Source organism: Chelonia mydas, chromosome 2 (assembly GCF_015237465.2).
Source record: "Chelonia mydas isolate rCheMyd1 chromosome 2, rCheMyd1.pri.v2, whole genome shotgun sequence".
In the NCBI taxonomy this organism is placed as follows: domain Eukaryota; kingdom Metazoa; phylum Chordata; order Testudines; family Cheloniidae; genus Chelonia; species Chelonia mydas.
The window spans coordinates 211083983-211107230 of NC_057850.1; the positions used below are offsets into that span (position 1 = coordinate 211083983).

The 23248-nt window shown below is 43.7% G+C and overlaps 1 protein-coding gene across 1 annotated transcript; it reads left to right on the forward strand.

Annotated features, from left to right (window-relative positions):
- The first annotated feature begins 14643 nt into the window (after positions 1 to 14643).
- On the forward strand, positions 14644 to 22846 carry NDUFA4 (NDUFA4 mitochondrial complex associated). The gene is made up of 4 exons (XM_007064890.4): positions 14644 to 14807; positions 15853 to 15941; positions 16319 to 16379; positions 22616 to 22846. Exons 1-4 carry the CDS (start codon positions 14766 to 14768, stop codon positions 22670 to 22672), a joined length of 249 nt encoding a protein of 82 aa, XP_007064952.1. The 5' UTR covers positions 14644 to 14765; the 3' UTR covers positions 22673 to 22846.
- Positions 22847 to 23248: the final 402 nt, after the last annotated feature.

Here is a 23248-nt window from a genome sequence, read left to right on the forward strand (position 1 = left end):
TGTGTGGAGCCTCCTGGCTACCCCTATGCGGAGGAGCCAGGGAGGACATGCCACTGCTTCTGGGAGCCGTGGGGAGCCACAGCAGGCAGGGAGCCTGCCTTAGCCCCACTGTGCCGCCAACCAGACTTTTAATGGTGCAGTCAGAGGTGCTGACTGGAGCCACCAGGGTCCCTTTTTGCCCAGCCATTCTGGTCGAAAACCAGATACCTGGCAACCCTACAGAGCACAGCAGAACCACCTGCTTGGCTAAGGAAATCAGGTGGCTTGCTCTTAAACTCAGCAGCTGTATAGGAGCTGTAGCAGCTCAATGCACATTCCTGTAGATTCTTTGTCTGCCTGTGCTTTCCTCACTCCAAGCCTTGCTCCAGTCTAGAGCCTGTCCTGAACCTTATCTTGTTCCTGCCTTCCCTGACTCCAGATAGTCTGGTTCTGCCCCTCAGCTCTGATTCTGTCTTGATCTTTAGCTACTGGTTCTGACCCTCGGCCCTGGTTTTGACTCTGTCTTGACCCTTGTCTCATGCATTTGGACTCCAACTTTGACTCTAACCTTTGACCACTAGGCCTGACATCTTAAGCCAGCTGCTGTTCTTTCAAGAGATAACTTCTTGTAGGCATTCTGTCATTTTAGTTATGGTGATAGTTACATGATTACATGGTGTTATTTATACAGGACCCACACCTCTGTACATAGGATGGACAGTGCTCACTGAGTGGGTAGAGATTTAATATTTTACTTTATCCTCATCATTCATTGTGTTGCGTGCATTTCAAATTTCCTTCAGACCTTTCTCTGAATACAGAATTATTAATTTTCTCACAAGCTTTTTTATGACACTCATCACTGTGCTATCTGAGTACTTCCCAGAGTTGAACTAATTCTTCACAACAGTCCCATGCAGTGAGGGGCTGGTATTATCCCCATTTTACAGATAAAACTTTGAGATGCAGAGAGGTTAAAGTCAAAATTTCAAGTAAATCTGGATGACCAATTTAAGATGCCTAAGGCCTAAAATATTTAATACTTTATATCACTTTATTTGTTCAGAGCTCCCATTGACTTCAGTTACAGATGTGAGGTTTCAGCATGTCTGCAAATCAGGCCTTGGATGTCTCAGTTTGGGCCCTCAGAAACTGAGGAACATACAACTAATAGAAATTAGCTGCCAGACTCTAACAAGTCTCTACTGAGCATCTGCAAATTGAGATTTTTAGTTTTTATCACTTGAGCAGATTTTACCAGGGACAGGAAAGGGCAATCCTGATACTAGGGTTGTCCCCTGCCAAATCCCTGCTCCAAGGAATGGGGATGCTAGAACTTCTCAACAAGAGAATTGTAAGAATTTTTTTAACAGGGGCAAAATACTGTTCTTGGGAATGACTGAACTGTTTTTGATGTAACTTAAAAACCCTGAGGCAGACACCGGTATGAAAAACTTCAGCCTGAACAGTTAACGTTTGGCAAAGTTTTAAGCAGCTGAAAATAGAGTCTTATAATGGAAAGTGTTGGGCAATCTTAACTATAGGCAGTACTCCTAGAACCAACTGGATGTACATAGTCTGGTATCAGATAGCAAAAGCAGCACACAGCTAAACACTCACAGAGCTCTAAACCTCCTGTTTAAACCTCTTGTGGTCTGCAGTGGTTAAATTGAACCCCTGCTTATGGAAGTGAGATGAAAGTTTCTTACTAAATGAGATAGTGGGCCACAGTTACTCCTGCAACCATTGGGATAGCTGCATGAAGGGTGATTTACCCCTGAATGGGATAGTGGCAGAGGTGGTTTAGAGAGATGTTCTGAATCAGCACATCTTTTAGCTGGCCTCCCACTCATCCTAGGCTAGCCCCAAGTAGTTCTGGTGCTGTGCTGCACCCTCTGGCAGAGTGGGAGTTGTGTAAGATTCATGCCACTGTATCCCAGCTCAAAGATGACTATTGAATATTTTTTTTATGTAAATAACGGCCACTAGAGACCTGTACCCTGTGTTCCATCAGCTTTTGCTGGCAGAACCTAGGGAGTAAATAAAGCCCACAATTTATTTCATAAATGTATCTGCTTCATAGTTTTACTACTTTTTCCACAACACTCCTCAGTTTTTTCTTTGTGCCTGACAAACAGGGTAACATTACTGCCTCTAAAATGACATTAAGAACATAAGAATATCCATATTGGGTCAAACCAATAGTCTGTCTAGCCCAGAATCCTGTCTTCCGACAGTGGCCAATGCCAGGTGCTTCAGAGGAAATGAACAGAACAGGCAATCATCAAGTGATCCATCCCCTGTCATGCACTCCCTGTTTCTGGCAAACACAGACCAGGCACACCCAGAGTGTGGTACTGCATCCGTGACCAACAGCCATTGGTAGACCCATCCTCCATGAACCTATCCAGTTAGTTTTTGAATCCTGTTATAGTTTTGGCCTTCACAACATCACTCCAACCTGAAAACACTGAGCAAAAATTCAACAAAAAACTAATGCTTAGGAATGTACCTAGGATTTTTGTCCCTTTTAGAACTTCATTTGTCACTGTTTCCCATTTCTGTTTTATTTTTCCATCCACAACATTTTCTATCTGAACAATTATCTCTCAGCAGAATAGGAAAGACCTATTTCAGCTGACCCCAGCTTCAAGTCAGTTGTTCCAGTGTTATCACACTGCTCCAAAACCTATCAGATAAAAAAAATGTTTAGTCACTACTGAACTGTACCAGATTTGAACCTGTTAACCAAGAAGTAAAAAAGGCTCAATATTACATTTTTACTCATCTGAGACATCCATCTGGTCCCCCTGTGAAATATATATTTTAGTAGATTTATCAGCGTAGGGAATGTTTAGGAACATTTCTTCATAAGATTTAAAACATGCTGCTAACAGAATCCTTGTTACAATGAATAAGGAAAAATCTAGAGACTTCTGGAGCTCTACTGAAGTTGAGCTATGCAGAAGTTTTCACCAGTTGAGGATATGACCCTCTAGCAATCAGAAATATTTGTTTTAAAGAATACAGTTCTACATTTTATTTTTAAAAGCTTGTGACTAAAGGCACATTTTGCCAAAAGATAGTTTTGTTTTGTAATCTTCTTTCTTCAAAGATCTGCAGTGAACCAATTTCATTTTCCTAGAAATTATTGTACTTTTTGCTAGTTGAAAGTCAGTGTTAGCTGCATAAAATTGTTTTTGGTCTTTAATTTAATGTGATTGCTGTTTGTATAGCCCTACAATTTATAATACTAAAAGAAAACTATACCAAACAATAAAATGACTTAATTAAATTCTACAATTAAAGAGTTAGATTCTAAACGATCTTAGTACTAGAGTACAAATATCTCTATATTTAAGTTTACAGGTAACACTATGTTTTGATTAACAATCAAAGGTGTAATTTGTATTTGTTTTATTGGAGAAGCAACTCTAGATGTCAGTTTATGTACCAGAAAATATAAAAAATCACTAAGTTTGCATTATTATAATTATTCCACTCTAAAATGCTCTTTCTTTCCTGTCACACATTAACAGTATAATATAATCACTGTCTTCCAACTTCTTCTGGTCTGATGCTTCGAGGGCCCTGTTTAACAGGAATTTCATTTACATGGGTGCTAGCAGCATATGTTGTGAGGGGGCTTGGATAATTTGATACCAATTTATTTTGTTATAATTTATATAGAGCCAGGACTGCACTAGTGCTTTTCAGGTAAGTACAAAGACAAGGGGCCTTATTCTCCTAGATTACAAAGACATAATGGAATAGAGAATAGTACAAGGTACTTACTCTGAAGCCTTTACAATCTAAGGCACAATCCTGCAATAAACTGCATGTGGGCAAATCCCTGAGTCTACCCAAAGCCCCATTGCCTTCACTGGGATTCTGCATGGGTGCAGGGTTCAGCTCAGGATAGGAGCTTAAGGGTCTGACTCTGCAAACACTACCAAGCATGCTGCTCACCATCAAAATTGTTGCCATTAATTTAAAATATGCCAGTGCTCTTCATAGTATGTCTTTGAGCTTCCAGGCCCAGAGTGGGCTCAACAGTGAGAGTGGAGGACCTTCTTAGCGAACTCCTGCTTAGATGTCTGAAGGCTGTGTGTGGACACAGCCTCCCACAAGCCATGGATCGATCTGTAGAACTAGATTTTGATGAAAAAACACTAGCACAAACCACTGGAGTTTTACATGAGAGACCAAATATAGCAAAATATTAGGCAGTCTGAAAACTTAGGGGATGAATATGAGAATTGAAAGCTGGGTAAGGAACTGTTTAAAGGGGAGAGTGCAATGGGTCATACTGAAAGGTGAACTGTCAGGCTAGAAGAAGGTTACTAGTGGAGTTCCTCAAAGATTGGTTTGGGGACCGATCTTATTTAATACCTTCATTAATGACCTTCACACAAAGCGGGAGTGTGCTAATAATTTGCAGATGATACAAAGTTGGGAGGTATTGCCAAAACAGAGGAGGACCGGAATAACATGCAAGAAGATCTGGATAACCTTGAAAACTGGAGTAGAAGTGGGACAAAATGTAACAGTGCGAAGTCCTGCACTTAGGGAATAACAAGAATTTTTGCTATAAGCTGGGGACTTCTGAGTTCCAAGTGTCAGAGGAGGAGAAAGACCTGGGTGTACTAGTTGATCACAAGATGACTATGAGACACCAATACGATGCAGGTATGAAAAAGGCTAATGCAATCCTGAGATGCATTAGGTGAGATATTTCCAGTAGAGATAGAGGGGGCAAAAAAGTTTACTTGTTTAAAGACTAAACTTGATAAGTTTATGGAGGGGATGACATGATGAAGTGCCTACAATGGCATATGGCCCATCTGCAACTGCTATTAGCAAATATCTCCAAAAGTCAGAGATGGGACGCTAAATGGGGAGGGCTCTGAGTTACTATAGAGAATTCTTTCCCAAGTGTCTGGTTGGTGGGTCTCTCCCTCATGATCAGAGTGTAATTGATTGCCATATGTGGGGTTGGGAAGGAATCTTCCCCCAGGACAGATTGGTGGAGACCTAGGGTTTTTTGCCTTCCTTTACAAAACAGAATAAATGGGGGATTCTCTGTAACTTGAAGTCTTTAAATCAAGATTTCAGGACTTTAATAACTCAGCCAGAGGTTATGGACCTATTACAGTAGTGGATATGGCCTGCAATGTGCAGCAGATCAGACTAGATGATCATGATGGTCCCTTCTGACCTTAAAGTCTATGAATCTGGGTCTTAGATTAGACAATATGCACTTGTTTACAAGAACTGTAGGCATACTGAAATATTTTGAGGATAAATGGTTCTGACAACACTTGGAGCATCTATTACTGGCAATACCATGTTCTTCAATTCCTTTTTACATCCTTCAAACTCTTGTTTTTTTAATAGTATTCCTTTAAGCAGAGTCTGAATGAGCTCTCCCCTGACATCTAGTGATAAACTGTGGAAGAGAACTTCAGGAGCTGATTGCATTTGCATGGGCACACCCACCCTGCCTAGGTGCTCAGTATGATGGGATTGCTTGTACAAATGATCACTTTAGGCTGGTGCTGGATCCCCAGTCTCCTTGCTATTGCGGCAAGGGTTGTTGTCCTTGTTGTGTGAATAAAGGGCAGCAGAACTGTAATTGGTATACCTCCAATTGAGGGACTCACCCTCAACTAAACGACACTCGCTAGGCAGGGGGCATGGGTTCCAAAACCCAGTGAGTTGAGAAAGGGTGGGTTCTGTTTCAGGGTCTTAGAAATGGTTTGACTTGTTCTCTTTCCACTGTGTAATAAAAGAGCTAATTTAGACTCAATTGAAAGTCTTGTTACACACTGCAGAACTGAAATCACTGATACCTACGTCTAAGTGTTAGACCTACTTTGGGAAAGTGTCTCTGATGCAAAAGACTACCCAGTGTGCACCAGCAGTGAGGCTCCCCCAATAATAGCTGAAATCACTAAAACCTGTGTTAAGTGGGGGGACCTGAAGATATCCTGGTGGATTGGCAATCAGCTGTCAGAAAGGATAGGAGCTGAGCCCTGCAAAGAGGTGTGGTGATTGGCCAGCAGGGCAGCTGGTGGAGAGGAGTGGCAAGCGAGTGCCGAGGCAGCAGAGTGAGTAAGGTGCCTTCTTACTCCCTCCTCCACACCCAGGGTAGGAAGTGAACTCTGGGTCTGCACTGACCAAGGACAACAACTGTGAGTGGGTTGCAGAGAAGGGCCAGGCACGTTAAAGGGACTTTTGGTTGCTAGACGTAAGAACCTGAGGGGAAAGGACATTGCCCAACTTATGTGGGGGTGGGTCTTTTGCTCATGGTTTATGTTTATGACCCCTGTCTGCGGTGTTTTCCCAAATCAATGCTGAGTTACTTCCCTCCTTTTATTAAAAGGGTTTTGGTTTTGCTACACTCAGATTCTGTTTTAGCAAGAGGGAAAGTATTGGCTTTTAGAGGCACTCAGGGGGTGGTGTGTAATTGTCCCAGGTCACGGGGTGAGAGCTCGAACTGGTTTTGTGTTGTATTGTTGAAAAGGAACCCCTAGATACTGAACCTGTCCCTTGTTGCTGCCAATACTGACTAGAAGAAGGGTTACATTCCAATTTTTAAACACTTCATTTTCCCACCCCTTTGCCCTTATATTTATTGTTTTGCTGAAATTTTTAATATTATATTTTTCCTATGATTGTGAATAATGAGAAACTAATGCTGCTAACAAGAAGAAATTTGAAGCCTTTGAGATGTGGTGTTGGTGAAGACTCTTGTGTGTCTTCTAGATGGAAAAGAAGACTAGCGCTTGTTAGAAGTATTATTGGGGAGATCAGACCCTGCTGTTGGAAGTCAGTATGTGCTCTTATGTACTTTGGTCACATCAGGCACAGAGATAACTTTAGTCGTTATTTCTATCATGGAAGGGATGATGGTGGGTCATCATAGCAGATGACTACAAGCGAAGAGAGGATAGCGTGTGGCAAATCACTTTGAGATCAGCTGCTGAGTGTTTGAAGCTAGTGATGGGTCGGGAAGGCTCCTGAAAATTCTGCTATGATGCCAACAATATTCAGTTATCTTTTGAAAGATAAGAAAATTACAGTAGAACCTCAGAGTCACGAACACTGAAGTTATGAACTGACCAGCCAACCACACACCTCATTTGCAAATGGAAGTACACAATCAGGCAGCAGCAGAGACACACACACACACACACACAAAAGTAAATACAGTACAGTACTGTGTTAAACATAAACTACTAAAAACAAAGGGAAAGCAGCATTTTTAGTAAAGTTTCAATGTTCAGTTGTAAACTTTTGAAAGAACAACCATAATGTTTTGCTCAGTTATGAACATTTCAGAGTTACAAACAACCTCCATTCCCGAGGTGTTGGTAACTCTGAGGTTCTTCTGTCAGTGCTTAAATTATATTTTTCCAAATATTAGATTTATCTATCTTTTCAATAGTCTTTTGAAACACTTTCACAATAAATATAATTGTGTTTTTGTAAGCATGACTTTTAGGGTCTGCATCTGTATACTTTTCCAAAACTTTGAAATGATTTTGGTTTCCATCTAATGTTCTCTGCCTTTTTACTGTACAGCCCAGTCTGCTGTATCCTACAGAGACTCTCCAGCTTATGCATCACTCTGATTAACAGAGACATGTTCAAGTTTATGTAAGGCCAACACACGATGAAAAAATGCATTTCATTGTTCTAGGAACAACTGGAACTTCTCCATGTTTCACATCTTAATTCCTTCCTGTTAAAGAACATGTTGATTGCCTTAAATCTCTAGCTTTGAAAGTGGTTGGTGTTAGGATATAGATATTCAGGCCTGTCTGTAAAGGCCTATACTCTAATTTAGGTGTATTCTTATCACTTAGCTAGTTATAGAGGTATAAAAGAAAGAATCAAAATCGCTGTCTGCTGGTGTAAGGGCCTTCTCTTACTGTGACAGTCTGAGCCCCTGTTCTTAGGCTAAGGCCTTTGGCTAAGCAGCAGAGGCAGCCATAAGCTGAGAAGCATATGGTTACATCCTTACATTCCAAACTAGTCACATTGAAATAAGTGCTATTGGGCTGTTAGGAATACAATCCTGTGCTGATAATGCCTATCACCTCCAGAGAAAGGGAAGTGCCTAGAAGATGTAAAAGGAAACTTAGTTTGATAGCATCCTGTCTGGCAAGAACTCACTTATCAATAGCTGGGATGTGAAATCCTCATTTCTGTTTCAGAGTAGCAGCCGTGTTAGTCTGTATCCGCAAAAAGCAAAGGAGTACTTGTGGCACCTTAGAGACTAACCAATTTATTTGAGCATAAGCTTTCGTGAGCTACAGCTCACTTCATCAGATGCATACTGTGGAAAGTGTAGAAGATCCTTTTTATACACACAAAGCATGAAAAAATACCTCCCCCCACCCCACTCTCCTGCTGGTAATAGCTTATCTAAAGTGATCACTCTTCTTACAATGTGTATGATAATCAAGTTGGGCCATTTCCAGCACAAATCCAGGGTTTAACAAGAACGTCTTGGGGGGGGGGGGGGTTAGGAAAAAACAAGGGGATATAGGTTACCTTGCATAATGACTTAGCCACTCCCAGTCTCTATTCAAGCCTAAGATAATTGTATCCAATTTGCAAATGAATTCCAATTCAACAATCTCTCGCTGGAGTCTGGATTTGAAGTTTTTTTGTTGTAATATCGCAACTTTCATGTCTGTAATCGCGTGACCAGAGAGATTGAAGTGTTCTCCGACTGGTTTATGAATGTTATAATTCTTGACATCTGATTTGTGTCCATTTATTCTTTTACGTAGAGACTGTCCAGTTTGACCAATGTACATGGCAGAGGGGCAATGCTGGCACATGATGGCATATATCACATTGGTGGATGTGCAGGTGAACGAGCCTCTGATAGTGTGGCTGATGTTATTAGGCCCTGTGATGGTGTCCCCTGAATAGATATGTGGGCACAGTTGGCAATGGGCTTTGTTGCAAGGACAGGTTCCTGGGTTAGTGGTTCTGTTGTGTGGTATGTGGTTGCTGGTGAGTATTTGCTTCAGGTTGGGGGGCTGTCTGTAGGCAAGGACTGGCCTGTCTCCCAAGATTTGTGAGAGTGTTGGGTCATTCTTCAGGATAGGTTGTAGATTCTTAATAATGCGTTGGAGGGGTTTTAGTTGGGGGCTGAAGGTGATGGCTAGTGGCGTTCTGTTATTTTCTTTGTTAGGCCTGTCCTGTAGTAGGTGACTTCTGGGAACTCTTCTGGCTCTATCAATCTGTTTCTTCACTTCCGCAGGTGGGTACTGTAGTTGTAAGAATGCTTGATAGAGATCTTGTAGGTGTTTCTCTGTCTGAGGGGTTGGAGCAAATGCGGTTGTATCGCAGAGCTTGGCTGTAGACAATGGACCGTGTGGTGTAGTCAGGGTGAAAGCTGGAGGCATGTAGGTAGGAATAGCGGTCAGTAGGTTTCCGGTATAGGGTGGTGTTTATGTGACCATCGTTTATTAGCACTGTAGTGTCCAGGAAGTGGATCTCTTGTGTGGACTGGACCAGGCTGAGGTTGATGGTGGGATGGAAATTGTTGAAATCATGGTGGAAGTCCTCAAGGGCTTCTTTTCCATGGGTCCAGATGATGAAGATGTCATCAATATAGCACAAGCAGAGTAGGGGCGTTAGGGGACGAGAGCTGAGGAAGCGTTGTTCTAAATCAGCCATAAAAATGTTGGCATACTGTGGGGCCATGCGGGTACCCCATAGCAGTGCCGCTGATTTGAAGGTATACATTGTCCCCAAATGTAAAATAGTTATGGGTAAGGACAAAGTCACAAAGTTCAGCCACCAGGTTAGCCGTGACATTATCGGGGACAGTGTTCTTGATGGCTTGTAGTCCATCTTTGTGTGGAATGTTGGTGTAGAGGGCTTCTACATCCATAGTGGCCAGGATGGTGTTATCAGGAAGATCACCGATGGATTGTAGTTTCCTCAGGAAGTCAGTGGTGTCTTGAAGGTAGCTGGGAGTGCTGGTAGCGTAGGGCCTGAGGAGGGAGTCTACATAGCCAGACAATCCTGCTGTCAGGGTGCCAATGCCTGAGATGATGGGGCGCCCAGGATTTCCAGGTTTATGGATCTTGGGTAGTAGATAGAATATCCCAGGTCGGGGTTCCAGGGGTGTGTCTGTGCGGATTTGATCTTGTGCTTTTTCAGGGAGTTTCTTGAGCAAATGCTGTAGTTTCTTTTGGTAACTCTCAGTGGGATCAGAGGGTAATGGCTTGTAGAAAGTGGTGTTGGAGAGCTGCCGAGCAGCCTCTTGTTCATATTCCGACCTATTCATGATGACAACAGCGCCTCCTTTGTCAGCCTTTTTGATTATGATGTCAGAGTTGTTTCTGAGGCTGTGGATCGCATTGTGTTCCGCACGGCTGAGGTTATGGGGCAAGTGATGCTGCTTTTCCACAAATTCAGCCCGTGCACGTTGGCGGAAGCACTCTATGTAGAAGTCCAGTCTGCTGTTTCGACCTTCAGGAGGAGTCCACCTAGAATCCTTCTTTTTGTAGTGTTGGTAAGGAGGTCTCTGTGGATTAGTATGTTGTTCAGAGGTGTGTTGGAAATATTCCTTGAGTCAGAGACGTCGAAAATAGGATTCTAGGTCACCACAGAACTGTATCATGTTTGTGGGGGTGGAGGGGCAGAAGGAGAGGCCCCGAGATAGGACAGCTGCTATTTTCGACGCATTTGCTCCAACCCCTCAGACAGAGACAAACACCTACAAGATCTCTATCAAGCATTCTTACAACTACACTACCCACCTGCGGATGTGAAGAAACAGATTGATAGAGCCAGAAGAGTTCCCAGAAGTCACCTACTACAGGACAGGCCTAACAAAGAAAATAACAGAACGCCACTAGCCATCACCTTCAGCCCCCAACTAAAACCCCTCCAACGCATTATTAAGGATCTACAACCTATCCTGAAGGAGGACCCAACACTCTCACAAATCTTGGGAGACAGGCCAGTCCTTGCCTACAGACAGCCCCCCAACCTGAAGCAAATACTCACCAGCAACCACACAACAGAACCACTAACCCAGGAACCTATCCTTGCAACAAAGCCCATTGCCAACTGTGCCCACATATCTATTCAGGGGACACCATCACAGGGCCTAATAACATCAGCCACACTATCAGAGGTTCGTTCACCTGCACATCCACCAATGTGATATATGCCATCATGTGCCAGCAATGCCCCTCTGCCATGTACATTGGTCAAACTGGACAGTCTCTACGTAAAAGAATAAATGGACACAAATCAGATGTCAAGAATTATAACATTCATAAACCAGTCGGAGAACACTTCAATCTCTCTGGTCACGTGATTACAGACATGAAAGTTGCGATATTACAACAAAAAAACTTCAAATCCAGACTCCAGCGAGAGACTGTTGAATTGGAATTCATTTGCAAATTGGATACAATTAACTTAGGCTTGAATAGAGACTGGGAGTGGCTAAGTCATTATGCAAGGTAACCTATATCCCCTTGTTTTTTCCTAACCTCCCCCCCCCCCCCCCCCCCGCCTCAGACGTTCTTGTTAAACCCTGGATTTGTGCTGGAAATGGCCCACCTTATCATACACATTGTAAGGAGAGTGATCACTTTAGGTAAGCTATTACCAGCAGGAGAGTGGGGTGGGGGGAGGTATTTTTTCATGCTTTGTGTGTATAAAAAGGATCTTCTACACTTTCCACAGTATGCATCCGATGAAGTGAGCTGTAGCTCACGAAAGCTTATGCTCAAATAAATTGGTTAGTCGCTAAGGTGCCACAAGTACTCCTTTTCTTTTTGCGAATACAGACTAACATGGCTGTTACTCTGAAACCTAACTTTACTCAGAGAAAAAGAAGCAGCTAGCCTAACTAAAGTGTTAAATGGAATTGACAGGCATGACCACAAAGATCCTTAACTCTCAAAAGAAAGAAATTCAGATCAAATAGATATTGCTGTACAATTCACTGGATTAATTTAGCATTTACTCTCTCTAGTGGTATGGATTTATACTAGACACTTGCATAATAGGAAATTGTGCTTCAAGTAAGATCAATATAACAGTATCACTACTAGAAATAAATACATACACTCTACACATACTACATGCATTTAAACTTGTAGTTGTAGATATCATGGATCCTTGGTCAAGGTATTGCACTCTGTGTGGTCGCTGAAGGACATAAATGAAGTCCTAACATTTCAAGCAACTGAGAAGTCTGTGAGGCTTAACCTGTTTTAAGAAAATATTTACACTTAATCTTGCTCCTGGCCTAGGAATAGAATTGTTTCTGTCTTCATGCAACTGATCTTATTGTGTACATTTACACAGGGATAAAAAACGTATGGCTGGCCCTGGTCAGCTGACTCAGGCTCTGGGCTGAAAAATTGCTGTGAGGACATATGGGCTTGGGCTACAGCCCAAGCTCTGGGACCCTCAAGATGTCTATGCAGCAATTCTTCAGCCCAGAGTCCAAGCACTGTGAGCTCAAGTTAGCTGCCTAAGCCAGCCGTGGGTTTTTTATGCATGTGTAGACATACCCATTCTCTACCAAACTTTAAGGGAAACAAACTCACATTAAGAGGTCAGGTATAGGAAATGATAACTTGCTTACAAATATATTCATAGCTTTCTGATAGAATACAAATCTGGGATTCTTGTCATACTTATTGTATAAAATGATGGCTTTTTAAATAAACAGCTTTCACTTGCATGTTTCACTTGCATGCATATCTATCTCCCAACACTAACTGTGCTGTAAGAAAAATTTTTTTGGTTTACTTTTTTCAGATACCAAGGTGACAGGTGACATTGTCACAACCTAGCTATTGTGGCTCTATGTATTAAAGCAATAAATATGCCATAGTTGGACCATTCCAGCATAGCACTTAAGCACGTGCTTCACTTTAAGTGCATGACTAGTCTCACTGAGCATTAATGGTGTGACCCCTATTATGGATTATTTACCTAATGAGATGAGACTAAACCCAACCCTGACCAAACTGCAAGATGCACTTTTTCACTAAAACCTTCCTTGGTAATAACATCTTTCTCATGGGCAGGTCACAGTTCAGAGAAGAAAAGCAGATCAGAAGCAAAGAGTAAGAGGGAGAGGAAAGAAAAAAAAAATGCAGAAACATATGAAGGTGGAAAAATAAAGCCCTAAACTGTGTATTAAATAACTCCATAGATGTGCCTGGTGCTTCACAGAAAAAAAGACAGATTTCCTACAAAGAAAATTTACAATCTAAGGTCTCAATCCAACACATACATGCATGCCTAACTTTATGCATTGACTTTATTGGGACGACTTGTGTGTAAAGCAGTGTTGCCAGCTCTTATGGTTGATGTTGTAAGAAAGTTGTGGGTTTTTTTTTGGTTCAAAAGTTGTGGCTAGTTTTGTTAAATTTGCGATTTTGGGGTGGTCAGACATCAACATGTCACTAGGCAGGTGCTCCTCTGGGGAGTCTATCTCAGGGTTCCCTTCAACCTGTTTTCTGGTGAAGACTGAAGACCCTCCCTGGGTACTCCCACAAGGAGCATAAGCCCTGTGTGTGCACCCATACATAAGTGCCAGCGCTTAGTCCGAGACATGCAGTTTACCTTCCAAAGCTGGACAACAGCACAGAAGGCCAGCATAACAAATGAGTGGCCTGGTCAAATATGAGTGAGTGATGCTCTGATGTGGTGCATGGGGTCTCAATGTCACTCCAATTTGCAACTACAAAAAATTGCAGTGTGTTAAAAGTTGTGGTCTGCACAACAAAATCGCAGCCTGTGATTTCCTTACAGCCTCATAATTTTAGTTTGTCTGATTTTTAGTTTTTCCGTGAAGATTTGTGCCAGAACCATGAAAATCTGAGCTTTCATTATTTCTTAAATTTCTAGTCCTCCTGGTTGCAGAGAACAGCTTTAAAATCACAAAGTAATCATACGCTAAAGGCTCAAAACCCAGAAGGCAAATAAAAAAAGATCGTTTACTTGATTAGTAGTAGTATTACCTCAGCACCCAGGAGCCCATCAGGCACCAGGCCCTGTTGTGCTGGTGGCTGTACTAACACAGAACTTAGACTCTAAGTAAAGCTCTTGAAAGGCCAATCTCTGGGCTCTACCTGGAGAGGGGGAGGCGGCTTTTATGAATGGCTGAGGCAGGCTGGCAAAGCTAAATCTGAGCACGTGCACAAGCGTTTGCGGGATTTAGGTCCTTCCATCAGCGGGCTCCACGAGACACAGTGACAGGACAACACTGGCTAGGAGGCGCCAAGCGCAGCCGCTGCGGGGCTATTTTTAGAACGTCAGGCCCCGGGGGATGCGATTTTGACGCCTGCAGGGCTGCAGCAGAGGCGGAGCCGCTTCCCCCCCCCCGGTGCAGCGTTCAGTTGGTGCATGCGCCAGACTCGCCGCCTCCTCTCTCCCCCGTCCCCTTCCACTGTATAGGTGACTAGGGAGTTGCCTGTTTTCTGACTAGGGGCTTCGAGTCCTGAGGAGACGAAGCAGTAGGGGGGACTCATAGATGACTCCATACAAACCTTTCTGTAAGGTCTGTTTGTTCGGCGGCTGAGGTAGGGCCGCCTCATTGAGGCACAGTGAACGCAGGCAGCCACCAGGACAGCCCCATGTGGGTGATTATATCTGGCACCTGCAACGCGGGGTCCTTGAATGACATTGGGCCTTACAGCGAGTGAGAGAGACAAGACTTTCCTGAGAGGCCGAGTCAGGGTCTGGCACAGCGCGAGACCCCCCACCCAACCGTCACCATGTTCCGACTCATGCTCAGTCAGGCCAAGAAACATCCCAGCGTGCGTTCCGGAGGGCGGCGGCTCGGCCCGGAGCCGGGCGGTTTGTCGGGAGGGGGAGGGCAGCCGGAACCGGGCGGGTTGCGGGCAGCCGGAGCCGGGCGGTTTGTCGGGAGGGGGAGGGCAGCCGGAACCGGGCGGGTTGCGGGCAGCCGGAGCCGGGCGGTGTGTCGGGAGGGGCGGGGGCAGCCGGAGCCGGGCGGTGTGTCGGGAGAGGCGGGGGGGAGGCAGCTTCAGTGCTGTAGGGGTCGGTTGGCGGCGGGACTCCCCTGGCAGGGGACTGTGTGGGCAAGAATCCCACCATCTGCCGCTCTCCTGGGCTTAATCCCGCTGCAGGGAGAGCTCGGTCACCCTATGCGGTCTCCTGCCCTTCCCCGCCCTTTCCCGCCGGTTCTGGCTTCTCCCCAGGCTCCATGCCCCCCCCCCCCCCCCCAATCCGGACTAGCGCCGCCTTGGTGTGACAGCCCCGTCCGGAGACCCGTGTAAGCCCGGCGGGGCGGGGCTGCCGTCGCCCCTGTTTTTTAGAGGTAGCTGGGCATGGCCCTAGAGTGAGAGTAGTTTAGAGGCCCAGGTCCCCGTCGCCTTCCTGCAGCGCGGGGCTTTTCCAAGCCCACTCATGGTAACCACGTGATTTTTTTCAACCCGTTTTCTTGGTTCTTGTGAACCAGCGCGCCTATCGCAGCTGCTGGCAGTGTTACCCTAGAGAATCAGAGGGTTAACTTCTGCCTTCTTCTGGGCGTTGTGGTGCACTTGGTAGTGGCATGTACCTGTTCCCCACCTGCTGTTCCAGAGAAGCAGGATCTGTTAATTGAGAAGCCAATGCCTGATCCTGAGAAGCAGGATCTCCTAGCATTAGGACATCCTACGGGCATGCTGTGTCCTTCATGACTAGGCACTGAACCTACTTAGTGACTTTCGGTAGGGTGGCTCAAAACTGATGAGCCAAATGTGTGATCACTGGGCAGGACTTAATTTCCAGCCTTGTTTTCTAAGTGGCATTAGGTTTATGTTCTAATCTCTCATTCATTTCCAAATCCTTTTATTCTAGTTGATCCCTCTCTTTATCTTTATTGGAGCTGGAGGTTCTGGCGCAGCCCTGTACATTATGCGCCTGGCAATGTTCAACCCTGATGTCTGGTAGGCATAAACTTTACAGTATCTGTATGTATATGCGTGTGTGTGTATATATGTGTGTATGTGTATATATAAAAATATAATATTCAAACAAACTTCGGTGTTTATGAAAAGCTTGGCACTCCTGGAGGCCCATGTTTCTAGCTGAGCTTCAGTGTGCTTCAGAGTTGAGTTTGAGGAAATTCGGATTCCATGCTCATGAAGTAAATTTTGAAGACTACCTACAGTAGTGGTGGTTTTGTTATGTGGAAACTTATCAGGACAGACAAGCATTTATGTTCTTTAAGTAATTAAACACCAGTTCCATAATATATAATACATGTTAAAAGCAGTGTGATTGATTTATATCTTCTGCTATATTACTGTATTTCTCTTTGTAGTTGGGACAAAAAGAATAACCCTGAGCCTTGGAATAAGCTGGCTCCCACTGATCAGTACAAGGTAAGAGGCAGAAAGGCTTTTAGCCATTAGGGCATCGGCTAATCTACAGATGTATGTTATCTGTGGCCTGGCTACTTTTGGAGGCTCAGCTCCGTGTGAGGCACCAGAGAGAGGTGGTGCAGGGAGGACTGAATATGCTTCCCCTGCTGTCAGTTACTGCCTAGGTTTGGATTGGGAATTAGCAGTGGAGTGATGACTTGATTTGGGAGGCAAGGCTAGATTTGAATATTAAAATGAGACCGCCTATTTAAATATTACCTTTGCTTGGAGGCAGTGTCTGATGAGCTAGAAGTCTCGTTACCTAGGGCAAAGTGTTGAATGAAGAAAGTAGTGCTGCAAATAAATTTTTCTATTCCTTGATACAGAACAACAAGGAAGAATATGCTACTCAGTAGTCAGTGTTAAATTGATATTGGAGGGAGGAGGGTAAAAGCTTTGCGCTGTAAACTACACATAATAGATGTCATGCTAAAATCAGTTTTGGAATCCAACTATTTTGATTTCAGTACTACTGCAAAAGTCTTAAATTTTTTATGCTTCTATTAGGATGATCAAATAAGTACAGTAGAACCCTGCTAACTTGCAGAGAGTGGGGTATGTACAGCACACAAAGTTTGTGAATAAACAAAAAAAAGAATCTGTGTACTTCACTTGGACAACTATGACCCATTTTTTATGACTTAGTAATTTGATAGGAAATCTTACATTCTAAAAATCTTCTGCTAAACCAGAGACCCTCATTTGTGAAAATTGAAGTGTAAAGTATTGTGGTTGTATAATATTGCTGAGCCCTCTTTTGCTGCATTTCTCACTTGTTAGTCCTTCATTTCAGGAATATAGGCATTGTAAAGAGAGCTTTTGCAAGACTTCCAAAAAGGGTCACTTAGTTGAGACAAACAAGATATGTGAGTGTCTGGGTCCTTTTTACAAATGCTTTTTTGTGACAGGCTACAAAAAAAGTGTCTCCGTTGCTATTCAAAGATACTTTTTTTTAATTCCAACCTCCTCTATTGTTTACCATACCAAAGTTAATTTGTATCTTAAATACTGCCTTTGCTGTAAACTATTTATAATACAGACCTCACAAGCGTTATGGTTAAACACTATTAAAGTTTGTAGAGTATTTTGAAAACAAAAGTGCAGTATATTTCCTATTTCAATATAAAAAGTTTAAACCTCATACTTGTAGCAGATTCACAGTCCGTTTAGCTTCTTGAGTTAACCATCACTGGCACTAGAAAAAACTCAAGTTTACCAAAGATAAGTGATATTGTTACCACAGTATCTTCAATATTATGCTTACTAAAAGGAAACCTCCAAATGGCCATACGTGGTGTAATTTTTTTACCCTTCTGGAGAAAAGTCAAAAGAAAAACCCACTTTTGCACTCTTTATCAGTTATGTTAATGGGAAACTATCCTAGGTGTAAGATGTTTTTATTTAATGCTAAAAATATACTATAGGTTGGTCCTCTTCTGAACAACAGTATAACTTCTATAGTGTTCCCAGCCTTGTACTGGCATAAGAAGCAGAAATCTCAAGGTTTACCATATTTGGTCCTGTGTATCCTTTGCATTTTTTCCTGGCAGTGTCACTAAAACAACTCCTCATGTGTTGTGGAAACTAAAGTAGTTGAAAGTATTGGAAATTATAGATACAGTAGCTGATGGCGTATAATTCTGATAAACACAATAAAAAGTTTCTTTTTAAAGCAGATCTCTAGGGAAATTTGTTAAGGAAAGCAACTCTTTTCCAAACTAATATGCAGAATCTCAGGATTATAGTGAATAAGGTAGAAGCGTGTAATGAGAATGAATGTGTTTATGCAATCTTAACCCCTTCGTTCTAGTTGCTCAAACTTTCTAAAACTCGCTGGATTTGGTCTCTGACCAAAGGTGACTTGTTTTGAAGTATGGGTTTAAAAAATGGCTCCAAAGCTTGAACCCTGTAACTTGAACTTAAAGCAAAAATCTATATGCAGTACACTTTTCACTGCACAGCTCAAGTGAGCCTGTATATTTCAGCTGTATAACTGTACAAGCTGAAATCCTGATCCTCCAAATTGATCTCTGTGGGTATATCCCTGAACCCGTACAACTAAAGTCAGTGGGCTCTGCACAGGCTTGCCTGCACAGATCAGCTTGGTGGGTCAGGACTCTTTTATGAGAAATCCAAAGTTAATATGGTACTTGTAGTTTTTTTGTCAAATGATTTGTAAATATTCAGATCTCTTTCCTGGAATGCTCAAAGCCCTCACTAATGAAAATGCCTGTTTCCCTGTCAAATTTCAACTTTTGTATGTTTCCAGATATTCTGGTTGGAGGGCTGCTAAGTCTTGTGATTTGGGGGGGGGGGGGTACCCAAGAGCTGAATCACTCAAATGTCTCCAAAGCTTGCTTTTGGATAAAGATCATGCCTGTAAAACTTCACTTCGAGTTTAAAAATTATGACTGATAACATAGAATGGATGTTAGAATGGATACGGTTATATACCTTAGTTGTAATGGTTACTGCCAGTCCTGCTGTCATTAAGTCACTGCTTGCTTATTTAGTCAAACATCATATGTTTAACAATGTCTTATTCAACCTTGGATGCTAAAATATGCCTTACTAAGAGTCGATATTTGATCAAAAGGAAAAGGAGTACTTGTGGCACCTTAGAGACTAACCAATTTATTTGAGCATAAGCTTTCTTGAGCTACAGCTCACTTCATCGGATGCACCGATGTAGTCATGCGAATACAGACTAACACGGCTGTTACTCTGAAACCTGTCAATATTTGATCAGTACGTCAGTATTTGACTTATTTCCTTGTCATACATTCTCTAAGCTCTTAATACAAGATGTAGAAGATCTATTCTCTTTCCAATGTTATACCTTCCTGTCCCGCACTACAGTGACATTTATTTTAGGACTGGTCCAGATTGTGATCTGAGCTACAATCTTTGAACCCAGAAGACCACTTGGTTAACCATGCAGCTTTTACTAATACTGTTCTAAAATGTTCTCTTGCCCACTTTATGCATGTTCTCTCATATTCTTTTCTGTTTATGTATTGCTGTACTTAGTGCTTCACAATTCTGCCTGTTAACAGCATCTGGTGTATGAATAAGGCTACTGCACATAAAGCTGTTCAATCTTACCCTTGATTTTTTCCCCCCTATATCCTGGTCCTCACAAGATAGTATGAGGGATTATCTCTTTTCTATCTGTGAGGACCTCTGTGATCATTAGGGATTGGCAACTGCTCTAAATGTATTACTCAATAGGATTAGGAATCTAAATTTGATGGCACTGAGAATAACTGCTGTTAGAGTGAATGGAGGCTTCTAATCAGCTCTCCATGGCTAATCTTGGTTTAAACCATCACTTTCACCTGGTGATTGAAACAGCCCTCTGTGCCACTTTGGTGCTAAGATCAGGGGATGCCAGAGAACTTCCTTTGTGTGATCCGAGAGGTGTACGAGGGATGCAGCACGACCATTTGCTTGGTCGAAGGGGAGACCGCCAAGATCCCAATCCAGAGCGGAGTTAAGCAGAGCTGTCCCCTCAGCCCCATCATCTTTAACCTCGCCATGGAGCTGTTGCTGAGAGCGATCTCCAATGGCACAGATGGCTTCAACCTCCACGATGAGAGGGTGAGCGTCCTGGCTTACGCGGATGACCTAATCTTGACCGCAGAAGACCGAGAGAACCTCCAACATATGCTAGATGCCACCAGTCGAGCTGCTGACTGGATGGGGCTCCACTTCAGTGCAAAGAAGTGCGCAACTCTCCATGTCGATGGCAGCAAAATGGATTCAGTGCAGATAATGGAGTTCCAGATCCAGGGTGAGCCCGTCGTCCCCCAGCAGAGGGGCAGGCATACCAGCATCTCAGCACGCTGACAGATTTCCGTGTCCGGCAGATACCCGAGGACACCATCCAGGAGATATTGCAGGATGCTGCCAAGGTTGATGCCTTCCTGCTAGAACTGTGGCAGAAGATAAACGCCCTGAACACCTTCCTGATCCCCTGCATCTCATTCGTCCCAAGGGGATCCGCCGTGGCGAAGGTGTACCCCTCAACAAGGCAGACAAGATTGTCCGGCAGCTGGTGAAGAAGTGGCTATTCCTTCCCCAGAGAGCCAGCAGCGAGTTGGTCTGCATCGCCCACAGGCATGGAGGTGCCAATGTCCCCTGCATGGGCAACCTGTGTAACATCACGGTGATCACCCACACCTTCTGCCTGCTGACATGTCCCGACGCCATGGTAAGGAACATCGCCGCAAACACCCTCCATGATGCAACAAAGAAGCAGATCGGCAGAGCCTCCTCCAACCAAGATATCGCCACCTTCCTGAGCGGTTCCCTGGATGGCGAATTCAGACGGGACAGGCGTGACATCACTTCACTGTGGTCCCATGCTCACAATTCCATGCGTCGCCGGGGGAAGCACATCGGCTGCCGCTGAGAGTGGTGCGAGGAGCACCAGGAGCTGGGAGTCCTGGTGCCGCAGAACAGGTCCGATGACAACACCATTGTCACCCCAAGCACTCCAGGGGCATGCTGGAGAAGACCCTGAAGACAGCCATCCACTCACTGTACATGGAAACCCTGAAGCGTAAACCGGACCAGGGTAAAGCCTTCGAACTGACAAGCAAGTGGGATGCCAGCAACCACTTCCTCGCTGGGGGTGGCTTCACCCATTTCACTGGCTGGCGGTTCATCCACCATGCCTGGCTCAACTGCGTCCCGCTCAACAGAGCCGTCCGCCCCAAGACAAGTGTTGCAGGAAGTGTGGCTGGTCAAACAAGACCCTGCCCCGCATCCTGTGCAGCTGCAGGCCCCACTCCAGAGCCTGGCAGCTGCACCACAATGCCATCCAGAACTGTTCAGTGAAAGCCATCACACCACGCCTGGGGGAGGTGGCCGTGAACTGCGCCATCCCCAATACCGACAGCCAGTTGCAACCTGACGTGATAGTCACCAACAAGGCCAGAAAAAGATCATCCTCGTCGACTTCATGATCTCCTCCTTTTGAGAACAGGACCCCGGCGTTCTGCGAAGCCTGAGCTCGTAAGCTGGAAAAATATGCCCCCTCCCCGGCCGACACCCTGAGAGCAAAGGGCTACGAGGTGCAGATGGATGCCCTGATCATCAGAACCCTGGGCGCTTGGGACCCCTGCAACGAGCATGTGCTGCAGACCCTGTGGATCGGCGACGCTACGCATGGCTCATGCGACGTCTCATGGTCTTGGACACCATCCGATGGTCCAGGGACATCTACATTGAACACATCACCGGCCACCAACAGTACCAGGAGGTGTGAGCCGGTATGACATCATGCATCAACTATGAGAAAGGGACAGACTTTTTCCATTGGACCATATGAACTGGAACCATAAACTCACTGAACATTAAATCCCACCAAATGAGGGTAAATCCATCCTCATCGTATCCACTCATTATACTCCACACCTGAACATAGTCATTATATGAACAAGATACCCTCATATCTCAATGTCTGTACTTTGACCTGTTAACCTTTTTACTCCCAATCGGGGAGATTGCAGGTTATGTATTCCTTACGCCACCTGTTTCTAAACCAAACTTCGCACCCCTTGATAATCTGTACCTTATTCCCTGATAACCAGAAACTTCCATGCTTAAACTCTGTACCGTTTTCTTTTTACTTCAACATCTTAATAAAATTATTAAATTAGTAACTTATCCAAAGATGACTGGAGAGGAAAGGACACTAATAACTTCCCTGTTTTTCAAAGTGAACCTATCCAAACTATTACTTCTCCATAATGTGATATGTTAAAGAAGCTGAGGTACAACCACCCATGGACTGTCTCTTCCAAATTCTGTATATTAATGTTCAAATATTTAATCCTGGGGATGGTAAGGAAGTTCTGTGGGTTCTTGATGGGCAACAGTTAGAAAATGACTGGTTTAAACCTTGCAGTGAAGCTGTCTTTCAGACTCACTTTAACTTGGGGCTCTTGTGACATATGATAGAAAGCATGTACCATCAGAACTTAAACTAGAAATGTATTTTAAAACATGCAGCTCTTGTGCTAAAGTCCATCTATGCACTTGACTATACTAATGTCTCAAAGAAAATGATGTGGTGTATATAGCAATAACTGTTTTCAGTTAAATTGAAAGTAGTCTTCTCCCCTAGTACAGACTTGGATCTTGTCCTGATCAAAACCCTCTTTCTTTCTTTTCCCCCCACTCCCTCTTAGTTCTATTCGGTCAGTGTGGACTACAGCAAACTGAAGAAGGATCGTCCTGACTTCTAAAGAACAAATTCTTCTCCCTTTACAAGCTGCACAGAATGAAGGTCTTCCAGAAGCTGTCCGCACAACTAATACACTTAATCATCCAGGAAATGTTAATTAAGCTTGCCTCACATTGCACTTTTAATCATGTGCTGGAAAGTAGCTTGTTGGGGCTTAATAAACATCTGAAACTTGTGGAGCGTCTAATGTTTTATTTCATGAAATAAAAATAGATTGATGCTGACACTGGCAATTGCATAGTCCAGATATCTGGCCTGTCAAATATTCAGGGAAAAATAGAACTGGCATTTCTTCTCCTAAAACAACCTCTGAAATAAGGCTGTTGGCTTTACTTTTTAAGAAAATACCTCCCCTTGAGAACAGTGATTAAAAACAATATCCTCTGTCACTGGTATTCTCAGAAGTTAACTTAAAGTTGTCTGGCAACTGTCAAGATCTTGACTGACCAAGAAAATAGAGGTGTTGCAGTTCCTTATAAGTGAGAGGCTCTTTTGTATCGCCTTTCCTCAAGCACAAGTTTTTTTCTAATTTGTCAGTGCTGGAAGTTCCTGGGTGTGGTTTTTGAAGTATAAAAAT

Excerpts from the sequence above, each read along its gene's own strand:
- NDUFA4 (XM_007064890.4), top strand. The coding sequence starts at position 14,766 with ATGTTCCGACTCATGCTCAGTCAGGCCAAGAAACATCCCAGC. Across the intron at positions 14,808-15,852 it reads AGGCCAAGAAACATCCCAGC|TTGATCCCTCTCTTTATCTT; the intron begins GTGCGTTCCGGA and ends CTTTTATTCTAG. Across the intron at positions 16,380-22,615 it reads CTCCCACTGATCAGTACAAG|TTCTATTCGGTCAGTGTGGA; the intron begins GTAAGAGGCAGA and ends ACTCCCTCTTAG.